The sequence below is a fragment of the Dunckerocampus dactyliophorus genome, chromosome 8 (genome assembly GCF_027744805.1).
Source record: "Dunckerocampus dactyliophorus isolate RoL2022-P2 chromosome 8, RoL_Ddac_1.1, whole genome shotgun sequence".
NCBI lineage: Eukaryota > Metazoa > Chordata > Actinopteri > Syngnathiformes > Syngnathidae > Dunckerocampus > Dunckerocampus dactyliophorus.
Genome location: NC_072826.1, coordinates 7,659,720 through 7,671,779, shown reverse-complemented (window position 1 = coordinate 7,671,779; position 12,060 = coordinate 7,659,720). Strand labels below are relative to the sequence as shown.

Here is a 12,060-nt window from a genome sequence, read left to right as displayed (position 1 = left end):
TGGGGCTGGAGTCTTCTCGGGAAAGAGTTGGGGTACACCCTGCACTGGTCACCAGTCAGTCACATTGCCACCATTGTGGAACTGCACTTTATCACAGTTGATCCAAAATGTATGAATTAACATATCATGCTGTTTTGTGGTTGAATATGGTCTATTATTAGGCAAAACATATGCATATGTATGCAAATGTTGCATCCTTTTTTATTCAATTATGCCTTTTCAAGCATAAAAATAGCTAAATGAAGTAAAATACAAACACAAGGCATTCAGAAGACGCATTCTGTGAATGACATGTAGTATTCTACACTGGTCGCTAGGTGTCAGTAATGTTACTGTAATGCTTGGTGAGACACGCAAGCACTAGACTTGATCGCCGGAACAACAGACTTTTATTGCAGGTTTGAATTACCGTCATCACTTTCTACAGCGCGGTTCGAACATCGCTCCCTTGCTCTATTTTGAAGAACTTCTGAAAATATTAATAAATGATCGCTGTTTCGTGGTTGACTACGGCCTATTATTAGTGCAAAAAATGCATATTTAAGCAAATGTTATGTATTCTTGGCCTAAATTAAGCATGATAGGAGTGTAAAGGTCACTGTAGGGGTGTTATTTCATGTCTACAGGGCTCTAATGATGGTAAAATCGTTTTTAGAAAATCAAACACCTTTTCTATGCTCTAACTACAAAAATATTGAATCCTACTTCGCGTCTGGAACGAATTAACCACGACAAACGAGGGATCAGTGTGCCTCACAATATTGATCCGATACCGAATTTGAAAAAGTTGCGTATTTCATTTCATAGCATAAAGAATGCAAGAAATTAAATTAGAATAATAATTTAATTCATGTTGATCTTAAGTTATTTATTCATTTTAGTACTGCAGTGCTGCATTGCGGTAGCGGGGTGAAAAACCAAGGACAAAATCATATAAAATTTGTGAAAATTGTATTTTAAACAATAAAAAAGGGAAATAAGTCAAATAAAATAAAAAAAAAACATTAAAATAAACGATTCATTCACACATGGCTCCGTTTACAATTGGTCATCACTTCAACAGACAAACGTAACAAAACGTGACTTACATTGCCTCAAATGACTGAAGGACCAAAAGTGAGAATCGATTGTAGCGCATGAAGAGCTGGTATGGGAAGTGTCGATATTTCAGTCTCGATCTGCACATCTCTACTAAACACAAAAGAATTCCATGTATAAATAAAAAAAATTCACGTATCACGGTCGGGTGTGGAAGCAGTAAACCGCAATAAATGAAGGATTACTTTATATCTTGTGCCATGTTAAAAGAAGAATACAAACGAAATAATCAATAAGAAATAGAAAATGTATTGAGAGTAAATACAATCAAAATAAATACAATTAATAAATAGAAAAGAACATAACAAATTGCTACTTGGAATTTATTAGGGGTCGCATCGTTTGGAGGGCGACTGTGGAGACCCGCACTGTGGAGCATTTTTAGTCGTATAAGGTCAGGCGTTTGGAGCACCTGATTCACAGCGTAAGACAGACGAGGACTTAAAAGAGACTTTTGCGTCAGTGACAAAGTGTGCTAGTGGACGCTTGTTGCAATAAATCAGCCAAGCATGTAACGGATGACAAGGTCTTATTTTAGACGGTGACCCTGCCTCGTCATCAACTGACACATCAAATACGATAAGTGCAGATCCGAGGAGCAAACGTCAACGTTCCATTGCATGTGAAGCATTGCGTCTTTATATCAGCAGGGCGCATATTTCCTCTTCATTGATGGAAAGTAAACGCATGAGTTCAGCAGTGGGCAGCGCTGTGGTTTTTGATCTGTTCCATGCGCGGAAGGAAAGCGATTACACGAGTGTAATATATTCAGCATTGTAGCGTCAGCAGAGAGTGGCGTTCACTTTAAACCACCTTCACTTTAGTCTGCTTTCAAATAAATTACAAAGCAACTAATCATCGTTGGCTTTTTCTGCAGGCTTCGTTGCTTCATTGCTGGAGGGAAGACCCAAAGTGAAATCGATTTCACTTAGCCCACGACATGTTTCCTCTGTGAGTCACTTGCAAACACCTCCATGGGCTTCCCTGTCTTAGTCACAGTGAGGATGCCCGATACCCAATCTCAAATCTGTGCATCGCCTCGATAAGAGACTAACACGGCAAGGTCCTCGAATATGTTTAATGAAGCTGTCCTGGCATGGCATGATGGGAGAAAGTTGTGGACGGGACACCAGGAGAGGACAACATGGCGTAAGTACAACGGGGAATTCAGAGACTGATGATGCATTCTTTGTGCAGTAACAAGATGAAGTTTAGCTCCTCCTTAAGTAAGTTACAGGAAGCCAAAAACAATAGACAACAATTTATGACACGATGTTGCTACTTCTGCAGAGGAGATGCATTATTACCCATTATTATCCATTATTACCCATTATTATCCATTATTATCCATTATTATCCATTCTTAAACCTGGCCTTCCACCCAGCATCAGACATTGAACGGAGATAACATTTTATTTTGCTCTTATTGTTTTTAATGACTGCGAAGTGTTTGTGCTCAAAGACCAAAGAAGAAAAAATATTCTTTTGTTTTTATGTGTTTGCCTTCTGCTCATTTACTTTTCATTTTCAGTTTCACTGCAGGTTTTCTTTCCAGCCAGTCACTAAAGCAGGTGATTTTAATGATCAACACCTTCAGTTTGAGGGAAGGAGCTCATCAATTAAATCACCTGCTGGAGAAACTGGTTGGAGAGAACACCTGCAGCGTCTCGGCCCTCCAGGGCACGAGTTTGACACACGTGCTGTAAATGAATCTTCGGTTCATGGAGGATGAGGAGGAGGAGGAATGTGTTTTGACAAGGATACAAAAACGCTACAGCCTAAGGGCGCCAGGACAAGCCCCGATCAGAGAAGCGAGTCACTTAGTTTCTTGTGTCCGATCTTGTGAGTTGATCATGAAATTCAAACAAAATTTGAACTTTGAGAGTGTTCAAACACGAGAGACATGTGATCAAATGTCAACGTCTGTCTGAGGAAAGTGTATTAAGTGTATGGTGAGGGGTTTTAGCCTTAAAACACACGTACAGTATATGATCATTGTACAAAAATAGAAAAGTCGGCTTCTTTGCGGATTTGACTTATTGCAGGCTATTTTGGGAACCTACATTGTGGGTGCGCGATAAACGAGGGAACACTCTAAATATGTAATATTGTTTTATTACAAAATTATAAAAAATATATTTATATTTTTTTTTTCACTATGCGGCCTTCGGTGGAAAAAGCATGGACACCGCTGGGCTAGCATGTTGGCCTCATGTTGGTTTGAATCTCTGCCTGTGTGGAGTCTGCATGTTCTCCCCGTGCTTGTGTGGGTTTTCTCCAGGTGCTCTGGCTTTGGAATTGTCCATAGGTGTGAAAGTTAGTGTGACTGTTTGTCTTCATGTGCCCTGTGATTGGCTGGCGCCCAAAGTCAGCTGGGATAGGCTCCAGCTCACGCATGACTCCCATGAGGACGAGCGGTATAGAAAACATCTGAATTATAGTACGTGGTTTACTTACCAGTCATTATATTGTATTGAAATACATGCATTATTCGTAATAAACATGCATCCATACAGCACGTGTACCAAAATAAACCTTTTAAATACTAGAAGTCATGATCGTTTTGTTTTGTCAAAGCCTTCTTTTCAAAATTGTAACGCTCTTTCTTTGCCCTCCTAGCGCTTGTGGTTGACTCTGTGGTATTTTTGTGGTCTTTTTGTTCCAGAGATGAGGAGCTCAAAGGGTGAACACAGCTCCATCCTGCACACAGGAAAGAGACGCACACACGCCTCGTGCAACCACCAGTTCACTCGTTCACTGTTTTTTGTTTTTTTTTTTATATATATTCTATGCTCTTCATACAGCTGTGTGTGTCTGTGTGTGTGAGGGGAGCCACAGAGAGCCAACACACACAATAAACCATGTGTGTGATCCGCCACAATAGTTTACTGATGAAAATGAAACAATACTTTAAATGTACATCCTGGAACATACGCATCATTTAGTCAGTCGGTTATTTCTGCACATTAAAACACTTCCAGTGATCTAGCAGTTCTTATTTACAAGTAATACAAACAATGAGGTTATGAGTAAAAGAAATTGGTTATTTAAATAGTGCATACTTTTGTTCAAACGCACATAAATATTGACAAGTCAGCCGTAACTGGATTGGAAACATTTGAATCATTTTTAGACATTTTTAATTCTGTTGTACACTACAGGGATATCATCAGAATGCTTCAAAAACAGACTTTATTAGATATATTAAAATTACAGTGCATAAAACGTCAATGAGCTAATACCATTTTCTTTTACTGAGGGGTGTGTTCAAGTGGGTTCCTTTGGCTCGTCTGTGTAAACCGGGGGTGTCCAAACTCTTTCCACCGAGGGCCACTTTGATATATTGATATATAAAAAGGATAATGAAAATTAATAGGGCTGTCAAATTATTAACAATTTGAATCAAATTAATCAGAGTTTACAAATTAATTCATCATGATGAATCACCACTTGCAACTATGTGTGAAACATGCCCTTTTTACCGTATTTTCTGAACAAAAAGTAAATCACAGGACACAATTTTATATACTTCTATCCATTAACAGCTCCAAATAAACTGAACATTTAAATCATGCTTAAAGAAACGATACATGTCTGAAAATCTAAAACGCCAGTTTCTTTAATACTAGCGCTACATTTGCATCACACTTTAACCGTGTTATTATGGGCCATGATGGGTTGCGTTCAAAGATATCAAGGAATCTTTTACCTTGAATTCATTGTTTTGAGTGTAGATGTATTTTCTGGGGTTTCCTAGCATACTTAAATGCAAAAAAATACTTCCACGGAGTTACAATAGGCAGTGGTAACAATATCCACTTACTGTTTTAATTTGTCATTCTATTTATTTAGACCACACAAACCGTACATGCATCATGAAGACGTTATGGTGACGTTCCGAGTGTCCCTGAATGCACCTCGCTGTTGCCTTGTGACAATGAGAAAGTGTCGCTCCGAGGAGGACTAGAGATGTGTTTGTGAGTATACGGTGTTGGAATTGCACTGCTGTTGATGTGTTCGGGTCAGAATAAAGTTTTAAAAGAGTGTTACACTCTGTGGGGAAACCTTTGTGCCTCTGTGTGATGGAATGTGAAGGTGTGGCTTGACATGGTGCGCATGCGTTAATTACGCCAATAAAATCCAGAATTAATTAAATGAATTAGTTACCACCATTAACGTGCTATTTGTCACAGCCCTAAAAATGATATACAGGTATGTACAAGGTTACAGTTACCTCATTATCTTTTTCACCTTAACAATGAGGTAACAGTAACCCTACTTCTGGCCCACCCTGTATATATTTAATGTTATTATTAGTTATTACCATCAACATTGCAGCTTTTTGTCTTCACATTCTGCCTTTTTGCTCTATTTCTCCATTTTTTGTTGTTTAATTTTATTTCTAAATTGTGCCGCGGGCCACAAATGCGCCCCAGGCCAGACTTTGGACATCCTTGGTCTAAACTGTGCTTTTAAAATCTGCTGAACTAGAAAGGTGGTTTATTTTAATGTAGGTTAAAAACAAAGCTTACTAAGTACAAAGTATATAATGTATATCACAGATGCGATGTTTAATAAAGCCCTTGTCAACACAGTGGATCCCTGAAGCTTTATTATGAAAGGTACGTTATTCTGAATCTGTCATCCATACAATTTACATCGTGTACATTTTGTGCTGCTCCGGTACACTTTCAACATTGTAGTCACAGAAACGGCACATGCCAAAGTGAAAGATCTTTCTTATAGGAACATTTGAACATAGATACATTTACATATACAGTATTTCCAGAATACACAGTATTTACTGTTTAGATTGTTTGAACCCAAAAGCATTTTTCTCTGGTTACATAGATCGATGGGTTCTTGGGAAAATTGAGTAGAAATCATACTAGTGACGAGCGGTCAGGGGAGGCAGAGCATCAAAATCAAAAAATGAAGTGTGAATTTGTCCTTTGAACTGTGCTGTGAATTTCTTAACATTTTTTGAGGTAAAAATTGCTGAATTTGCCACATTTCCTGGTCAAATACAGAGCAAAATTTGGGATGAGGCGAGCCGAGCCAAACCTCTCAGGGCGCAAACCTTTGCATACCATTGTGCCTGTTTCTGTTTCTCAGCATTTTGCCAATAATATAATGTTGCAGAAACATTTATTATACACCATGACTTTTGACAGCCTGTGTAATGTCTTTCTTGCTAATCGGACAATAAACTGCAAAGAGACGGCACACAGGACTCTGGGGTGTACGTGAGCTGGCAGGTGCTTGTCACTGTTGTCCTCCTACTGAGAGGAAAAGCGGCTGAGAGGTGCGCGAGACGAAATCTTGAGATACTTGCATGTGATCATGCATTTTTGTAAGCAGCAGAATAATGTGTTTATTTGTTGTTATTTTGTTAATTGATGGTTTTGTGGGGGGGGGTTCCAACAAAATTAGGTAAAAGTGATGTTAAATGTTCGGTTGTCCATTCATTTGTCATTTGTAATTATAATTGCATCATTTTCTGGAAGTAAAACAATAATTATTGTCAATAAAATGTGTTTTCTGTTAGCATTTTTGGGTGTCTGGACAGATTAATTGGATTTATATTGTTATTTCTTGGTTAAAGTTCATTTTGGTTTGAGTCGGACCTTCTGTAACGGATTAATAATGTTAACCAAGGCACCGCTGAACATACACATAAAGTTAAGCCCACAAATGGTTTTCAGTTTTATAAATAAATAAATCGGATTAAGTATTTGAAAACATCGTTTTTACCTAAAGTGAATTATTGTCTGTTTTCTTTATTGTCCTCGTGATGAGCAACCTGTATGTGATGGGCCAACATTGATTTGAGCACAAGTTAAAAAAAAATCCTCACCACACATCACTGAATGAATGAGTTAAGCACCGTATTATGCCCGAACATGAAAGGACTCCAAAAATGCAGACATGCTATGCTAAAAATGCCAAATTTCACTTCAAAAAAGGTTATATTCAATATGAAATGATATCAAAAACAAATAAGGTTGAACTTATGCATGTGATCAGTGCTTGTTCTACAATGTAATTGGGGAAAAGCCTGCATAGATACATGGATATTTATGAATATTACATAACACACACATGCACATACAGTATACGGCACATACTTGGTCAGGCATATTTATTCATGGAGCGCTTTGTGTCTTCTACCTCCTCCTTTAACACATGATTAGAATGAAATCAAACTCTCAATTAAAATGATAAAAGGCTGTATCGTGATATACTTACTTCACCAAGTGGTGGCGACATTTTTTGGGAAGTCCTGCGAGCAAGAATGTGCAGAAACACGTGACATCAATATAGCATTTTCAAGGAGATGATTGTCGGTTGTGAGCAACATATTGGAACCTGAAAATGAGGGAATACTCACGGCTGAAATAGTACAAAGTGAAGATCAGTGCTAACATCATGACGCCGGTGAGTCCAGCCAATGACCACAAGATGAGTGAGTCACAAACACCTGGCGCACAATGCACAGAAATATACAATATTTTAGTTAATCTTGTTGTGCTCCAACTACACTACTAAACAAGGTAACACTTTACTGTAAGGTACACAAAATGACAGTAGTTAATGAGGAACGAACCTACCAATCCTAACCCTAACTAGTATACATTTATGTGCCTTAGTCATTAGTTCCTCATTAACTACTGTATTTATGTGTACCTTATTGTAAACAAATGATTTCATGACCTTATATTCATTAGAACCTGCCATCACATCACCACATATATTTTACAGCGCGTTATAATATAAATGAACTATAAAATAATACAAAATGCGATTTACCTTGGAAAGTGCAGCTACAGTCAGGACTTGGTGGTGAATCCGATTTAGCTTCAGGCGTTGGAAGGGTTACTGTCACATAAACAACAACTTTAAAGACGACTTAACACAAGCAATGCTGGAATAAGCATTTTAAGAAGAGTTCATTGAGGAATGAATCAGTCTACCCATTACATCATCAACAAGCTTTGCTCTGGACGAATACAAGCAACTGAGGAGCATTCTTCTTCTTTTTTTGCTTTTACAACAAAGTGGAGCCAATACTTGGCAGAAGAGGGGGGACACTTGCTATAGAGCGATATCAAAAATGAGTAGGAATGGGTATCAATTCCATTTTAGCTGGTTTAAAAAAGAAAACGCATCAATTATGTCCACAGAATAGTCATTTAAATACTTCAATAATATGAATAAAATGATAACTAAGTAAATTCACCAATATGAAATATAATACCACAACAAACTGATAGTTATTGGTGGGTAATTTGGAAGTATCGTGTTGCTATAGTGAAGAATGCTACAGTGAAGCGTGCGTGCGGTGTTGGAACTGAGCACTACTGTTGGCGTATTAAGATTCGGCAATAAAGTCTAAAAGTTGCGTCAGTGTTCCTCTGTCGAGGCTTACAAGACATTACTTGTGCAACATCACAAGAGGTTCGGTGCCCATCCCTAAACGCAAGGCCTTTACAAAGTTAATAGTGCTCACGTTTGATTAATCTAACAGTTAATTTGGTTGCTGCAGTTATAAATGACCATACATACTGGAGCTACATGAGCACGGCAGCAGATTAGATACACAAATCTACACCAGTGCAAACTACAGGGTGACTGAAAAGCAATTCTCTACTTTAAAATACTTGTAATTTTCTCTAAAATTTGTGTTTGTCCTTGAACTATTATGACATTTTGTTACTTTTTTAGGGGGGTGAGGGGGGTGTTAACAGAGAAAGTCCACTGTACCAAACCAAAGACTTTGGAGGAACTCGAAGCACGAATATGAGAAGTCATGTCTTCCATCTCACAAGAGTTAGTGATTGAATCAGTTGGCATGATTGCTGGGTGGCTAAGGAAGCTGTTGCCCAAATCAAATTTCAAATCAAACCTAAAAAAACCCCAAACAAACAAAAAATAATAATATATACATACAGTATACAGTATATATATATTTATGTGTGTATATATGTACAGTAATTTCTCATTTACTGTGATTATTTGGTTCCAGACCCAACTGTGATAAGTGGATTTCCACAAAGTAGGATTCCTTATTTATAAATCAAATATTTTCGTAGTTAGAGCATAGAAAACCTGTTTACGATCTTCTAAATACGGGTTTTTAATATCATTAGAGCCCCCTGGACAGGAACTAACACCTTGATCGTCACCTTTTGCACCTGTATTACCCAGTATAGTAGACATAAGAGAAAATGAGCCATGTACGACATAAATAAGACTCATGCTCCCGTGTGTTGCTATAAATGTGTTGCAAACCTGCAATAAAAGCCTGTTGTTTCGGCGATCGAGTTTGGTATGTGTGTGTCTCACCAAAACATTACAGTAACATTACTGACAACTAGTGACCACTGTAAAATACTGCATATCTTCAACGTCTTTGAATGCATCTTTTTAATATATTTGTATTTTAATTCATTTAGCCATTTTCATCCTCGAAAATGCATGATCTAAGAAAAAAATACATAACATTTGCTTAAATATGTATATTTTTTTACTAGTAGGCCATTCAACCATAAAAGTTAATATATTTATTTAATATACATTGTTAAGGTGAAACAGATAATGAAGTAACTGCAACCCTACTTTGGGTCCACCCCGTATTTTTGGAAAACCATTATAGAATGAAGCCACGAAATTCTAACTGCGAAGTGGCGAGAGATAAGTGTGTATATACAGGATAGTTAATAAAATATTTGAAAATTAGCAGTTACTCATCACCTTGTATAAGTAATGAACATATTGTTAGAGTTCCCATGCAGGTGTAACTAAAGTCATAACCAGGAGGTGTATGAGTGTTCCTCCATTATTCGAATTTCACGGCCAGCTAATAAATAACATGGAGTCATTAACGTAAGTTGAGGAAGGATACAAACCTCCTGGGAGAAAAAAGACACCGGGCATCCACAACTCTTGGCCTCTCCTATTTGTTAAAATACAAGAATAACTTCCTGCGTCATCTTTTGTCACATTGATGATTTGCAGCGTGAAAGCCTCGTTGTTCTTTTTGCTCAGTTTGAACCGTGTAATTTCCACATCGTCTCCGTAAAAATCACGGTTGGCGCTGTTTATCCTGCCCAGAAACTGGACCTTGTTATTGCTGAGAAGAGTACGGAACCAGAAGATAGCACCGCAGGAGATGTTAACGCAGTCACACTGAATAATCTGTGTACTGTGGAGCTCTGGGTAGAGGAATTCAGCTTCTTTATGTTGCAGGATCTGTCCTGAACCTATAAGACAAGATAATAGGACACAAGCTTGAACATTGCAGCACATGTGTATTAAGTGGCTGGGTTCACATATTTTCATATATGAATCAGTGATATTTAATTATACACAAATAGATAACTGATAACTATAATTTGGATGCACTGATACAAGTTTATTCTCTTTGAAAACACACCAGTTTGAGCACAGCTGAGTCTTGGTAACCACATATTCAGCTATCAATGTTTTATACATGATACTAACTGAAAAAGTATCACCTTGAAAGGCACTCAGTAGAGTCCAGACTTTCTTCAAAGCTGGGCATCCAAATTTGGATTTGCACCAAACTGCCGAGCGGGGTTTCTAACCTCTTACTGAATGATGAAATGAAGCCTTGAGGGATGACTGCTAACATTTACTATATTTACATAGCTGATCTCCACTCAAACACTAAACGTAACAACTTTTTGCGGTAAACTGTCATAAGAAATACACATTCTTTGACCCTTTGCTACACAAAACCCAGCTACTTGTTGTATAGCCTCGCTGTAGACCTTCACAAATACACATTTCATACATGTGGTTGCATTTTATCATTAAAATTCATACATAAATTAGAAATTAAGGAGAATGTATATGAATGATAGATTCTACTATGGCCCGTGCACCACTCCTCTACAAAGTTTCCTGGCAATTTGTGCCATCCTGTTAACAAACAGTTTTAAAATGACCAGTTAATAACCTGTTATAGTCTGACCACATAAAACCAAGGCTGTATTGTCCTAGATCAAACTGCACTTGACTGTGTTCAGGCTTGTCATAAGGACACCACATTGCAGTATCTGTAATATCTGAACATCCGTTTAGCATGATAGCTCCCACGCTAAGGTTCCTGAATGCGGTAACACAGAGAAATGTAAGAGTATATGACGACAACAGTGATGTGCACACCTGATGTCCAAAGATATGCCATGAGAAGGATCCAAGCCAGCAGGATCGCTTCAGGTGCAAGGGTTCGCATCTTCGTTGATCTTGAGTGGAGGTTGAAGAGCAGTGCTGATCATTTATTTTCCTGCTGTCTTACACTCAGACATGATGGGAGGGTTCAATGTGCCAGGGCCTTAAGTCGTCATGGTAACACTCTGCTGTGACACACATGACCTATCAGAAAGGTTTGTACAGAAAGCACATTTGTGGATTAAACATGAAGCAAATTTGCAGAAACGACAGTTGCTTTAGTTTTACAATGTTTGTAACGATGCCTGGTTGTTGTTTGCATTTATTAGAAATGCATCTCATTTTGTAGCTGGGCAGTTCTACACGGCAAACTAAAATTGCAATAATAAAAATGACACATTTTACATACTCTCTAATGAGGTAAAAATACTTTTTGTGTACATAATGATATTCTGCAATTTTGTTTTGTTCTCCTTGCACATTTTCGTGTCATGGGTTCAGTAAAGCCCCATAATTTCAAAAATATTAGTCAGTATTACTACAGTTGGGTACCTATTAGCGTTTGCATTTGAAAATACAATACATTTTCTGGAAAATTCCTCCCCCAGAGATACAAGATCAATTCTCCAGCCGGAGGGGGAGCGTGGATACAGTCACCATTGTCATCTGCAGTGCCGGAGAGGATTTCTAACAAATATTTGATGAAAAGTTAAAATATAGGAAATCTACAGGACACTTTGTACAGGAGTAAGACGGGAAAGAAGG

At 37.9% G+C, this 12,060-nt stretch overlaps 1 protein-coding gene across 1 annotated transcript; it reads right to left on the bottom strand.

Moving 5' to 3' along the window:
• Nucleotides 1–5,767: 5,767 nt before the first annotated feature.
• cd8b (cd8 beta) lies at nt 5,768–11,551 on the bottom strand. Its single transcript, XM_054784858.1, has 6 exons — nt 11,290–11,551; nt 10,008–10,361; nt 7,909–7,977; nt 7,490–7,579; nt 7,348–7,381; nt 5,768–7,275 (listed from the first exon to the last, which is right to left on the bottom strand). Exons 1-6 carry the CDS (start codon nt 11,357–11,359, stop codon nt 7,266–7,268), a joined length of 627 nt encoding a protein of 208 aa, XP_054640833.1. The 5' UTR covers nt 11,360–11,551; the 3' UTR covers nt 5,768–7,265.
• Between the last annotated feature and the right edge of the window lie 509 nt (nt 11,552–12,060).

Bases quoted from the DNA above. Each gene is read 5' to 3' on its own strand.
- cd8b (XM_054784858.1), bottom strand. From the start codon at position 11,359: ATGCGAACCCTTGCACCTGAAGCGATCCTGCTGGCTTGGATCCTTCTC. The intron at 10,362-11,289 runs GTGTGCACATCA...CTTGTCTTATAG, and splicing joins GGCATATCTTTGGACATCAG to GTTCAGGACAGATCCTGCAA. The intron at 7,978-10,007 runs GTTTGTATCCTT...TTTATGTGACAG, and splicing joins TGTCTTTTTTCTCCCAGGAG to TAACCCTTCCAACGCCTGAA.